The sequence below is a fragment of the Caloenas nicobarica genome, chromosome 9 (genome assembly GCF_036013445.1).
Source record: "Caloenas nicobarica isolate bCalNic1 chromosome 9, bCalNic1.hap1, whole genome shotgun sequence".
Classification (NCBI taxonomy): Eukaryota; Metazoa; Chordata; class Aves; order Columbiformes; family Columbidae; genus Caloenas; species Caloenas nicobarica.
Window position 1 is genome coordinate 12479711 of NC_088253.1, and position 12973 is coordinate 12492683.

General features: G+C 43.2%; 1 protein-coding gene across 1 annotated transcript; it reads right to left on the minus strand.

The window, feature by feature from the left end:
• Positions 1–10308: 10308 nt before the first annotated feature.
• On the minus strand, positions 10309–12584 carry CIAO2B (cytosolic iron-sulfur assembly component 2B). The gene is made up of 5 exons (XM_065640983.1): positions 12380–12584; positions 12210–12287; positions 11806–11931; positions 11282–11327; positions 10309–10748 (listed from the first exon to the last, which is right to left on the minus strand). The coding sequence occupies exons 1-5, from the start codon at positions 12521–12523 to the stop codon at positions 10651–10653; spliced, it is 492 nt and encodes a 163-aa protein (XP_065497055.1). The 5' UTR covers positions 12524–12584; the 3' UTR covers positions 10309–10650.
• Between the last annotated feature and the right edge of the window lie 389 nt (positions 12585–12973).

Genomic DNA, 12973 nt, shown 5'->3' on the forward strand with positions numbered 1-12973 from the left:
AGAGCCAGACCTGGAGTCTGTCACTGGTGAAGGTGCAAGTCCACTCCAGCCTGCAGGGCAGCCTGTAAGTGCATCACCTGGGGGGTACCATCTGCGGTTCTTCAGAGTGGCTCTGCAGCAATCCAGGTGTCCGTCCCCTGCAATGGCCGTGTCACATCACCCGCAGTACAGCTGCAGTCCAGGGGCTGCTGTCTAACCCAGACCCTCACTACATGAGGAGGTACGGCTTAACAAAAGGAACAAGCAAATTCTGCCAAGGCCAGAAGCACCGGGTCATTTTTTGTCTCAGGGACCTCAGCTACATCCAAATTACCGGAGTATTCTGGGATCCTGGAGGAACCACTGTAACCTCCTGTACGAGAATCAATCCAAAAGCTTCACTTTTGCTTGGCTGCCCACCATCTGTGGTGCGTGTTCTGTGGTGCTCATAGAAGAATTTGATCAGAGATTTAGAAAGAAAGATCAATATAGGATGTCCTGTATTCTGTGGAACGGAGCACGAAGCTCTCTAAAAATTGATTACTTTTTAATTTTCTTTTTTTTTCAGTTTTATTTAATTTTCATATGATTTTCATTTTCCTTATTTCATATGCTTTTCTCTTAAGGTGCTTTTCTTTGTATTTTACATGTAGCACATCCAGTTTGTTGTTTGTTTAGTTTTCTTTTCTTTTCTGTTATCTCACTCCTTCCTTACTCTCTCTCCTTTTTTTTTCCCTTTCAGTTTTCCTCTAGTTTTTGAGAAGTATCAGTGTTCACTTCTAGAGCACTCTCTTGGCCTGAGTACTTTTCATCATATGGAAAATGAAAAACATGCAGACCAGTCCTGGTTTTCCAGTGGTTTATTCCTGGGGTAATAAAGCTTGTGTCTGGAGTTTCTTTATGCTATATTAGGTGCAGAGTGCATTTCACGGTGTAAATGACAAGCACAGACGTTGCAGGGAGTGCAGTGATAACTGAGCATGTATAACCTAACACCTGACCTTCTCCCCTCTGAATTTTCAGATAAAAAAGCAGAATTTGGGGGGCTGAATTAACTATATGTGATTCTGTGCCATCCGTGTTTGTTCAAGGTCAAATGACATGTTATGAACAGCATTTATATTTTTACATCAAACTAACATTATTACTGAATTCCAGTTTTTACTTTTGCTGCTGTCTCACATTGTTTCACATTTGATTAAGAGTAATACAAATAATTTTAACAGCCCAATGACTGGATTAGCAGCAGTGAGGTTTGGGAGAAAATCTTGTTCTCAGCGTGACTCTATGCTGGAAGTTGTTGGTTTCTCCTCTTCTTACTTCTCAACTCATCTGCACTGTCTCACATCTAATTAATCAGCCATTATGTGGGTGAAGTTATTTCTATACGAGCTGCAGAGATATCCAAAAAGGTCTGTTCATGCCAAGTTATATGAAGCATTACTATTGCAGAAGCATGAGTCTGGCTACCTCCCAAATACGTGGATTAAAAACCAGATAGCAGCATTTATTATTATTTTAATTACAGGAGTGACAGACTCAGGCCAGTGGAAGAAGAGACAGAGGCAGCAAAAGGAAATGTGCTGGCTTTTTTAACCTAAGCAAGAGAGATAGAGGTATAGGGAAATGAAGAAAACACCAGCATTTTTTCCTTATCCTACAAAAAGCAGGATATAGTGCAAATGTGGTTTCAAGTTTTCCTCACCATCACCCTTCAAGCCATAGATTAGTGTGTGCAGAACAGATACAGACTAATTGGTTCAGTTTGTGAGCTGCATGCAAATGCACATGAGACCTTTTCATGTGTAGCATATGGTATGTTGCACTGTCTTGCAGTTAATGTGTAGGGATGTAAAAGCGGGCTACAGTTTGAACTGTGTGAGTAACTGTAGCAATGGTGGAGCTTTCAGCCTTAGCACTAACTGTGTTGTGGGAAAGCCTGATAAATGTCACATCCACGCTGAACCTGCATTTGGACACTGCCAAAGGAGGGCAGCACATCCCCTTGGCCAAGGAGCCATGCCTTTGCTTATAACTACTCTTGCATTTAATGATAGGGAATATTTTTGGTTGAATAGTGGTAGTCATGAATTGAGGCTGCAACAATAGCATGTGAGAAGTATGAGCTTTGGAGTCAATAGGAACCAACTTAGTTTAGAAACCTAATGTAGAGTGCCGGGGGGAAATGCAAGCAGAAACCTAACTAAATCCATTATTAGATCTACAAAATGAATCACAAGTTGGTTCCTCTCTTAGCTACTGTGCTTCCTCTCAGCTCCAGACCAGAAATTCTAAAGGTCGCTGATAGACACCGCAAAAGAATGTAGTACTGTTTGTGTTTTTCAGGTAGAAAATTACAAAATAGGTATGGTTTAAGTCTATTGCTTGTAACATAAAGCAAAGGCTTCTGTCTTTCTGAAACTCGTGCAAAAGAGTGCAAAAAATAACTTGGGATAAGAATAACTGGAAATGTGGTTCATCTTCCTGCTGCTCTGAATTTCTCACTGCTGTGAGTAAACTAAAAAAATTCCCCCACTAGATAACCTTATGACCAACTGCACCAGGTGAATCATTGCTCCGAAAAAAAGAACTTGCACAAGTGGCATATCTAATTTCATTTTTGCCTGTGCAGTTCTCCCACTTCTTTTTCACAGAGTGCACCACACGATTAGTAAACTATCCTGTTAGAATATACTTGGGAAAACCATTCTTTCTCAGTCTAACTTTAAATTTGCACTGACTTTTAGTTTTTCAGATTCAAGTTTACTTCTTACTGACATGGTAACCACTTGTGCTATACCCTGCTACAAGAGCCTGAGTTTGGATACCCCCTTAGTTTCCTCAGTCACCGCGGAATGGACTCATTAGCACGTACCGTATGTGATCAGCTGTTCAGTCCTATTGCATTTCAAGTTTGGAGTAAAATCAGAACATGACCTAAGATATTTCCATAATTATTTTCTTTCATCACCCCCAATTCCTCTTTTTCAGCATGAAACCTGTCATGGCCAATGTGCATGACATACCTCTTCTGTCCATGAGTGGAATGCTAGATATCCTGTTACAATTCCTGTGGGATGTATACTCCTTAGTGTGGATTTCAGAGGCCCTTTAAAAGAAATATCTAGAAGTCTGATACTATTAAAAAGTTTCTGAATTTACAGTTTGCAACAGACAGTTGGTTTAAGGAGTGGACAAGTAAATGGCTGACTGGCTGTCTTACTAAGAAGTGCATAGTGGTAAGAAAGAAAATTGCAAATGGAAGATTTATTGGTTACCAGCAGAAGCTCTTGGCAAGAGGAATGAATCTATTTACAATAACAAATTAAAGGAGCTGTACTGGGTCAGACTCAGCTTACAGCCAGTTTCCAGTAGCTGTCAGTAGTAGACATCTAAAAAAGAATGGACAATAAGAACATGATAAACACAATTAAAACTCCCCCTGTACAACTGCCAGGCTAGAATATTCCTTTTGTTCAGAGGTGCTTAATGTGTTTTTTCTGCATATTTTTCTAATCACTTTTTAACCCATATAGATTTTCAATGTCATGCAACACCTGCATTTACTGTATTGTGAAGCAGAGAATAAGGTTTCCCTCATCTTTTTCATACATGAAATGATTTTATAGTTTTCTGTAGTAATTATCTCTCTTGGCTGAGGAACCCAGAGTATTCAGTCACTGCTTGTATAAACATGATCTCTACTTGCCCTTCCGTCTATCTTTTCTAATGCATCTTTTTAGAAGCTAGGGTCCAAGAAGCACACAGATTAGAAACACAGATTGTTCAAACTGCACATGTCCATGGACTTCCACAGTGGGCGGTGATGCTTTCTGCTTTCTTTGTTAATCCTGAGAATTAACAGCATCTGTTTACACTGTCAGCTGAGCAGTGAGTAATATTTTCATGGACCTGCTGTGACTCTCTTTTGAGAAACAAAGGGTTTAATTAGGCAGGAAATTGGGTAGAAAACAGCCTAAAGATGCCCTTGCTAACCCACAGAGCCCATTTCTTCCATACGCCTACAGAACATCTTCAAAAGTTGCCTGTTAACAGCCATCTTCCACACAGTACTACAGAAAAAAAACCCACAGAAACTGGCAGAATGAAAGTATAGTTAAAAGGGAAAACTACTCTGTAGCAAGAGATTACAGTGAGGGTGCTGGGAGTACGGCAGATTGCGCCAGTGACAAAGCATTGCTTGCGTTTCAACACATTAGGGAGATACCAAAGGAAAGAAGCCCTGGGAATATGGGGTCTGAAAATCTGGGTAAAGTCATCATATTGTAGGTGTTTCCATGAATATGATAGGTGAACAAGGAAAAGTCTCCTTGCAGTGGAAACCCATCAGTAGGAGCAGACCTGTGGTCTGACGAGATGACCAACAGCTTCCAGCATGCAAAGTCGCATTGATTCATCGCTGAGGGAAGAACGTAAGACAGAAATACAATTTGTTATGTTCGTGGCAATATAAACTGAAACTTTAACTATGCTGCCCTCTTCTGTGTGCTTCCTATCTAACAAGAAAGGACAAGGATTTTTAAATCTATCTTTTCTAACACAGAAACTTCAGTTTTGTGTCCAGACGTGCATTTATAATGCTTAGAATAGCTGCACCTTATATAAGGCTTGTGATGGGGACTGGTGGTGACCAGAATTAAAACATAGCTGCTGTTTTGCTATAGGTGATAAAGTCTGATCTTGTTTCCCTTGTGGGCAAAAGTCCATTTCCCTTTCATTTCAACAAATGAAAGCTTGAAACAGGGACAAAACCTCACAGTTACAGGAGAGACTTATGAATTTGAAATAGAAAGGCATCACACTTCTCTATAACTCAGTGGAGAATTTGTGGTGTCTTTTGCTGTGGTGAGTGATGTCATGGAATTGTTCATGTGAAGTGTGTAGGAATTTGGATGTGAGAGATGTTATCGTCTGTTCCAGGAGAAACTCGGAATTTGTCCAGTTGGAATGTGCTGAGTTGGGCAGATTCCACGTTTGCATCACAGCAGTAATAGGCATCTCTGCTGCTTTTAAATGTCTCATTTCCTGCTTTGCCTCTGCTGCTATGCAAGAAGACTTCAACAATTCTTATAGTAGAATTATACTAGAATCAAATAAAATTTATTATTTTCACTTTAAATTGTCAAAGTTCTTTCTGATTTTATGATTGAGAAAGAATGTAATAGTAATTATGCTAACCATAATACGCTTCATTATCTACCACTTTCTCTCCAAAAAATACAAAATGATCAGGATCTAGGCTCATGATAAAATACAGAGAAAAGCACAAGCATAGACGGATATAATAGAAAGATATGAAGTGCGTACTTATATAAAGAGAGTTATAGACAGTAGACTTGAAATATATTATTTTATGAAAGCAAATGCAGATCTTAATTTCACAGCCAACCCTAAATAAAAAAAACCTGCATCAGAACTCCAGTGCCAAAAGTATCTCAGTCCCAAAGATAAAACCACAAAATCTTGACGTGGATCAAGGACATTCTACACCCAAACCAGTTATAGTGAAGCAGGTAAGAAATAACTTTATTTCCCTGTTCACTTATTCCTTCCACAAGCAACTTCTCCACATTTAGTGAAAGCCAGAGTACTAAACTGGTGAGGCAGCAGCACACTGAGCTGCTGATCATGGTGGGGAAGTGCCAGGGAAATGTTGCTCAGCTCTCGATGTCTGCATGTCTCACGCTTGAGAGCAGAGTTCGTTGTCAGAGGTTTCTTTGATAGGCACATCACAATGTAAGTCTTTGGGACTCTGGCATTTTAAGTGGACTTTCTTAACTTTCCAAATCATCAAATCTGCTTATATTCAAAGAAGGACTGAGTGATCGCCCCATTCTCTGGTAGTAACAAAATTCAGCATGTTATTTGCCTTTCATGGCATTTTTCCCTGTTTACAGTTTTGGAAATGAGATCAGAATCAGGCCTTGACAGTCTTTCCCCTTTTCTACACTTACATCAGTAATTAACATGAACCAAGCAAACTCTTCCTTGGCATCAGAATCTCGCGTCAAAAGCATCAAGTCTGTGATTTCACTGCCTGCTCATGTACCCAGGGCTGTGGGGGGAAATGGTCTTTATTAATGTCACGTAAAATATGATGAATACAGTGAATTGCTTTTCTGTAAAGGCTCTTTCTGTTCACACTGACCCCTTTATTCCATTATCTTTACCAAAGAGAGGGTTATATATTTTCATTACTCCTCTGCTGAAGCACATCAGCACCACCAGAATCATTCAAATGAATCTACAGCCTTCTAAGGTAACAGCAGCATGTAGCTAGGCAACAAAAAAGAATATAGTATTTTTCAGGAAGGAGGACTTTTCTAGATGATGTCATGCAGATGCAGTGCTTTTTTTGCCTTATAAGAAGAAAACAGTTCATTGGAGAAATGAGTCTGTCATCCTGTCACCATCAAGTCATATAGATAAATAGACTTCCCTTGATTAACTGTGAAAGAAAATAACAATACATTGTGTACTGTGCCTATTTATTTCTCTATATCTAGTACGTATTTGTAAGGTTTTTTACAAAGACTAAAACCCACAAATGCTCTTATGGCAGATTTCATTAACTGTCATCCTAATTAAAATTGACTGCTTCAATAATTACCAAGACAGCTGAAATAAATTGCAACTCAGTTCAGCTGAAACCATGTCAGCTTTAAAAAAGAGATTTTATAAGTGGAAAAGGCATCTTGTTGTATGTACTGTCCCTCACGATATGTAGGGACAGAGCTGTTGTGAATGGTGAACACTGATTTTATGGGGTGCGAAGGACTTGGTTAAGTGTAAGCTGAAAACCTGACGTGGACTAGCAGGTACCGCATAGGCACCGATGCCTTGGTGTCCTGGATGAGCACAGTGACCTTGGCAAACAGAGGATGATGGAGGTGCCAAGCCAGCTTCTGGGCTTTGGCAGGACTCTTTCCAGTCTTGAGGGGCAGCAGGAGCTCTGAGATGCTGGATGAAGACATCTTCCCTTCTTCTCGCCTGGTTTTGTGCTGGCCAGGTCTCAGGACAGCCACTGACCCGCATGAAATTATAGTACCATCTGCTGGGGTGCAGTTACCAGCCCTGAGCCGCACCTGGATTCACGATCTCAGCACATGATTTCAGCTATCCCGTCTCCCATTTTTTCTGTATTCCCTCTCTACATGTTGCTAACTTGACAATTTGTCCATGCATGCAGAAATGTACGTAACTTGCAGAGCTTTCAAATTTTGTTTCCCAGTCATGGTGCAGCCTGCATGGCGGGGACAGACTGCGGGGCGCCGGCTGGAGACCTGCGGGCACTGGGAGAACATCTGTCCTGGGGCAGGGCAGTCCCTCGCCAGTTGTCCATGTTTGTGAGAGGATGTGCTCTGTGCATTGCGATTTCTGTGGCATATATTTTTTCTGGTACAGATCTGAACTAGCTAATCAGAGGCATTACATCACAGTCTTGGAAGCTTTCGTGTATGTATTTCCTCTCTTTGGCATGTTATTTTTATTTGTGTATTCCAGTGCCTGTTCTGTGGGATGGCTTCTATTCTTCCCAGCTGGACCAAAGCACGATTCACACTACGTTTTTTCTCTTTCATCTTGTCATTCTTCGTGGTGGAGCAGGGGTTGCCCAGATCGGCATTCAAGCCAAAAAAAGACACAATTTATTTGTAGTCAGTGAAAGACTCAAGCAACTTTTAAGAGCATGAAGACTGGATCACAGGAAAATGTCAGAGGTAGGTACACTGTCTTCATATCATTCATAGCAAAGTTCCTGCAGTTTTAAGGATTAGTAGAATATGTTGCAAGTGCTAAACTAGTATGATACATTAACTGATGTATATACAATTTGCATCTAAGCTATAGTGTTTACTTATTGAGCCATAAAATGCAGAAAACTGTTTATTATATGACTTGGTAACTGCATAAGTGCATTTCCTGTGGAGTTAAGCACTCAGACTACAGATGAACTAAAGTGTGTACGTGCAAATGGCAGATGCGTTTAAAGTGAGGCAGTTATGACCGAAGTTAAAGCTGATACAATGCTTAATTTTTGTTTGAAAGAATAAATTAACTCTCAGTTGTTTTACTAGGAATGACCCAGTATTCTTCTTACCAACAAAAATAAATGTGACAAGACTTCATCACTTCCATACTAAAAATAAAATCTGGGGTATAACCTCAGTTAAAGCTCTAAGTTTGTAGGAACAGACCCAGAATGGTGAGTTTGAAGGGGAAAGGGAAGAAAGTGTCTAAATAACAGCTCCTGTTTCAAGCTCCTCGTCAATTTTGCCATTAGTAAGAATCAATAATGAAGCAGAATTTGACAGGCTCTTTACATTATTGACTTATGTTTCAAAAAACAATGTCTACAATGTATTGTTGTGAAAGTAAGTCAGTACCAATTTGAAGAGAAGCAATTTATGTGACTCATTCCTAATAATTTTCTGTCTACCTCAAAAGCGTTTGTGTTTTTCAAAAAGTTGGCCACAGTGTTAATGAAAGTATTTTCTGATTTTTCATTTATAAAACTAATTTTGTTCTATTAAAACTTAGGGGGAAAAAATGGAATCTATTGGCATTTATTGTTTTTCTCTGCAAGCATTTCAGACTATGTGGATGATTTATTTGTTGTTTTGCAGGGGAAATAAAAAGTATTGCTGCTTAGATACCTTCATAATCCTTAGACCATGTGCCAGCTCTTCCATTAGCAAAAGTGTAGAGAAATCAAGCTGCCAGGCATCCTGGGGTTAAGCAAGCTCCTGACAATCTACTGAGGTTATTTTAGTCAAAGCCATGTGTGACACATCTGATGGGAACTCAGATGAAACTAATTGGGGTAGATTAGGAAACAAAAATGCTATGATAAACCATCATCTCAAAGTTACATCGAAATAATGGGATCCTGTCCAGCAGAGAGAGTTTGGTGGCAATGACTTGCCAGTCGCTCAGGTCTTCCCGCTTGGCTCAGAGTGGACACAGCTGCTGCCCACACTGGTTGGCCGCTGCACTTCCAATCTGGCAAAGTGTCTGTCTCCCTGTGTCAATTTAAAGCATTAGTTCTACATAGATATTGTCCTCCTGCTGTTTGTGACTCACCTGCAGTGGGACAGCAAAGGCTTTTTGTCACCTGCAGGGCAGAGGGGCGGCCGTGGCCGGTCCTGGGCTACAGGCCCATGTGGGAACCTCCGTTCAGGCAGCAGCTTGTAGGAGCAAGGAAACCAGAGGGGTCCAGTGCAAGGTAAGGGGAGCTCACGTTTCCCCTGCACTTTGGACAGCAAAGCCTCCAGCGCTGCAGAAGCTCCCTGTTCTCGGTGTTGCCACAGGCCGAGGCTGGAGGTGCCCCCAGACAGTGGCAGCACAGTGAGTTATTGTACGGCCCTGCCATTCCCTTCTCTTTCCCTTCCTGTGCCTTCCCAAAGCTCCCCAGCAGCAGCTGCTCCCCATTGCCATGTTGTATTTGCTTAAGCCTTGCTGGAAATAAACTTCTGCCCTGTTCTCTCCCTCCAGCCTGGCACTGAGAGCTGAGCTCATGGCAGGAACCAGAGACTGTTTTAACTTCTGTACTAAGGAGGACAGCCTTGGCATCTGGAACTTGAATGCACTGCAACAAAATGCTGAAAAGCAACAAAACTGATGAGACAACTGGAAAGTTCCTCAGTGACCTTGATGAGCGTGCGGAATGAAGCTGGAAGAGCAGAGTTTCCAACCATCTAACCAACCTGCAGATGGGGCTGCTCCTTTCATCCACAAGGGCAAGTTAAGGAACGGAGATAACCTGCTGCAAGACACAAAAGCCCTTTACAGGTAGGACATGAGAGAAGAAATGTAGGAATTGATACTAAGAAATACATAAGGTTACAGCATGCGATAGTGTGTCTGCTGCAACTACTGAATTGTGTTGAACAACATGAGGGCTCTCTGCTACTGGTACATTTTGTGGAATGAAAAAGGTTTTATGTGCTTTCTATTAAATGTTGCTGGCAAATGGTTGTGACACATACCAGCACACAAACACACAGGCAACAGCCTCAACTTTAACTGGTTTTATTATGTTTGCTGATACTTACCTTTCCACAGCATTAGGGAATACACAACTTCTCTAACAATAGGAATGTTTGAGAGATTTTGCTATAAACTTTTGTTTAGGGAAGAAAGTTGACTAGTTGACTCAGTCAACTTGTTCAGTCTGTATTTAGGCCAAACAGTGCACTTCATAAAGGAGGGGAAAGTGGTATAGTTGTCTGCTTGACAGGCTAAAGAGAAATGTTTTTAACAGCTATTAAAAAAAAAAAAAGTAATATAAATACAAGCCCCAGAGGCAGATCTCTATCAAAGCGCTTTATTGACGTAAACACAATCTTAAACATGGCTAGAAGACTGAAATAACTTTTTTTTAACTAATGGTACCCAGTGTGTGGTACACATTGCTCCATATGCAATCACTAGTAAAACTTAAAAGTAAATTTTCATTATGGTTTTGTAGCTGTATGCAAGCTGATTTCCCATATACTATTTTTCGTAGGAGTAATGAAACATTTCTTTAAGAAAATCCAAGTGATTTTATTTTGCTCATACGTATATGTATAGTGTAACACTAGCATCACCATTATATAAAAAAAAATACATTTAACAGAGCAGAATACCAATAATTTCCTCATCAGGCAATTATGATCTGGCAGACAAACACTGATTCACTACTTCCAGTAAGTGAGAGTTTTCCAAAGCAGCTGCTACACGTTCTTTATCAGCAAGCTGTTTATTAACTGTGAAGAAAAAAAACACACCACAAGAAACCAGTCAAAACCTTGCTATACAGGATCTTTGTTACAGCATTTTTACATGGAGACACATAATCACACTGTTGCTAAGGCACCCAGGCAGACCCATAATTCTGCAGCTGCTAAGGATGCTGCAGAGTTGCAGTCTGGAGTCACAGCTGGCACGTTATCACAGGTTAAAGCACAAAGCTGTTTGTGATCCAGCAGCATGTTTAGCTGTCATGCAAGAGGAAGCTTCCCCCCAGCCCCTCCCCATTTTCTGAGTCCTCCAGAACCCAGGCAGATCCATGACCAGGTGACAGCACAGGCTGCCTGAGGAGATGGTTCCAGTACGGTACAGGACACACCAGAGTGTCATTATTGCACATTTCTGTTCCGTTACATCCCCCAGAAGCTGATCCATATAAAGGATACTAAACAGCTGCTCTGCAGGTGCGGGAGTCTCTCTCCCCTCTAATTTTCAAAACTAAAAAAAAAACCCCAAAGATGACCACAAAACAGAGCGCTAAAAACCTTACCTGCATGCTCAGAGGCATGTGTTCCTGGTGTTATGTGAACATCCAGCTTAAAAGGCATCAAAAAAGAAAAAGGGGACAAGTCAACACTACATTGGAAGCTCAAGGTCAAACCATTTGATAATAAAAATAAGACGGTAACCAAAAGAGGGGAAAAAGAGACATTCTTGCCAACGGCAGTTACTGTATATAGCAGAATAAAGTCTAAACTCGCAGACTATTCTGCATTCCCATCTGCTTAAGCCTCCTTCAGACAGGGCACCAACCTCTCCTCCTCCCGTGCTGCACAGCACTGCAGGTCACTGCCCCTGCAACCCCGCTGCCCTGACACCACTGTCACAAAACCCTGACTCTGCATCGACATTTCAGTCCGCTGCCCTCGCTGGTTCCCAGAGCATTCCCCTCACCCGCAGTAACAAAAACACTCTAGCTATTTTTCACCACGAGTTAGGTAGCACGCTTTTTTTTCTTTTTAATTTTCAAACACGATTCCTGTCTTTGGCTTTTCGAGCAATTTGATTACTCACCTTAAATCTCTCAGGCAGAGATCTGATCAGTTTTACTTTTATGGAGAGGCCGATTAACGTCGCCATGCTGCAGTGCGGAATGGTGGGAGTGAACTCCACGGCCACCGTGCTCTCTGCGTCATTCACCTGGGGAAAAACAAACACTTCATGGACGAACCGCGCTGGCCGGACCCCAGCCCAGCTGCAGGCAGCTGCGTGAAACGCAACTCGGAGCTGCACCTTGCCGCCCATCGTTTTCTTCGCTGGCATCGTGAAGTACCATGTTGAGCTGCAGCAGAGCGCTGTATGAGCGCCCCTCAGCGCTAGAAAGCAGCAGCTCAGTCAATCAGACGGCTGTGCCCGCAGCCCCGCCCGCGTTTAACCCCCGGGGCCCCGGCGGCTCGATGAGCGCCCCGGGCTCTCACTTTCACTCGCACTTGCTCGACGACGTTCAGCTCCTCCAGGGTGAGCGGGTGCTCGGGGTCGTTAATGGAGCGGATGAGATTTGCCGCGTTAAGGAAAGCGGAGCGGAGCTGCACGGCCCGGCCCCGCCCTGCCCTGCGGCCCCGGCCCGGCCCTCCCCTCCCGGCAGGATATCGAAGATCTCCCGGTCGTCGATGGAGTCGGGCAGCTCATCGTCCTCCTCCCGCGCCGTCACCGGCCGCTCCCCCGAGCGGCGGTAGATGAGCGGGTTGGCGTTCTCCAGCGGCGCCCCGCCGCCCGGGCCCGGGCCCACCATGGCTGCAGCGGCGCTGCCGGGCGGAAGGAGCCCGGACGCCGTTCGGCGCCGCACCGGGAGCGGAGGCGGGTCCTGGGCGGTGCTGGGGCGGCCGGCGCTTCCCCGTGCGGCTGCGCGCTCCCGTGGGCGCGGGGCCGCGGGCGGGGGCGGCCGGCGGGCCGGGGACGCGCGGGAGCGCGGGTTCGCGGCCGGGAGGGAGCGTGGGGCGGCTCCAGTCTTGCACAGCTTTCAGCTGAAGCCTCGATGGGGTCGGCGACGCTGCGAAGTGTCTGTGAGGGACCTACGAAGTGAACTTAGTGTTATGGAGGATGGGTAAATTAAATTGCACGTTAAATACAAAATGTTATTGATTAAAATTATTTCTTTCCTCTAAGTAATTTGGTAAGTCAAACAGTTGTCGCTAAAACTGCGAGTGCATTACCCGGGGTACATGACCGCCAGTTCGCTCTC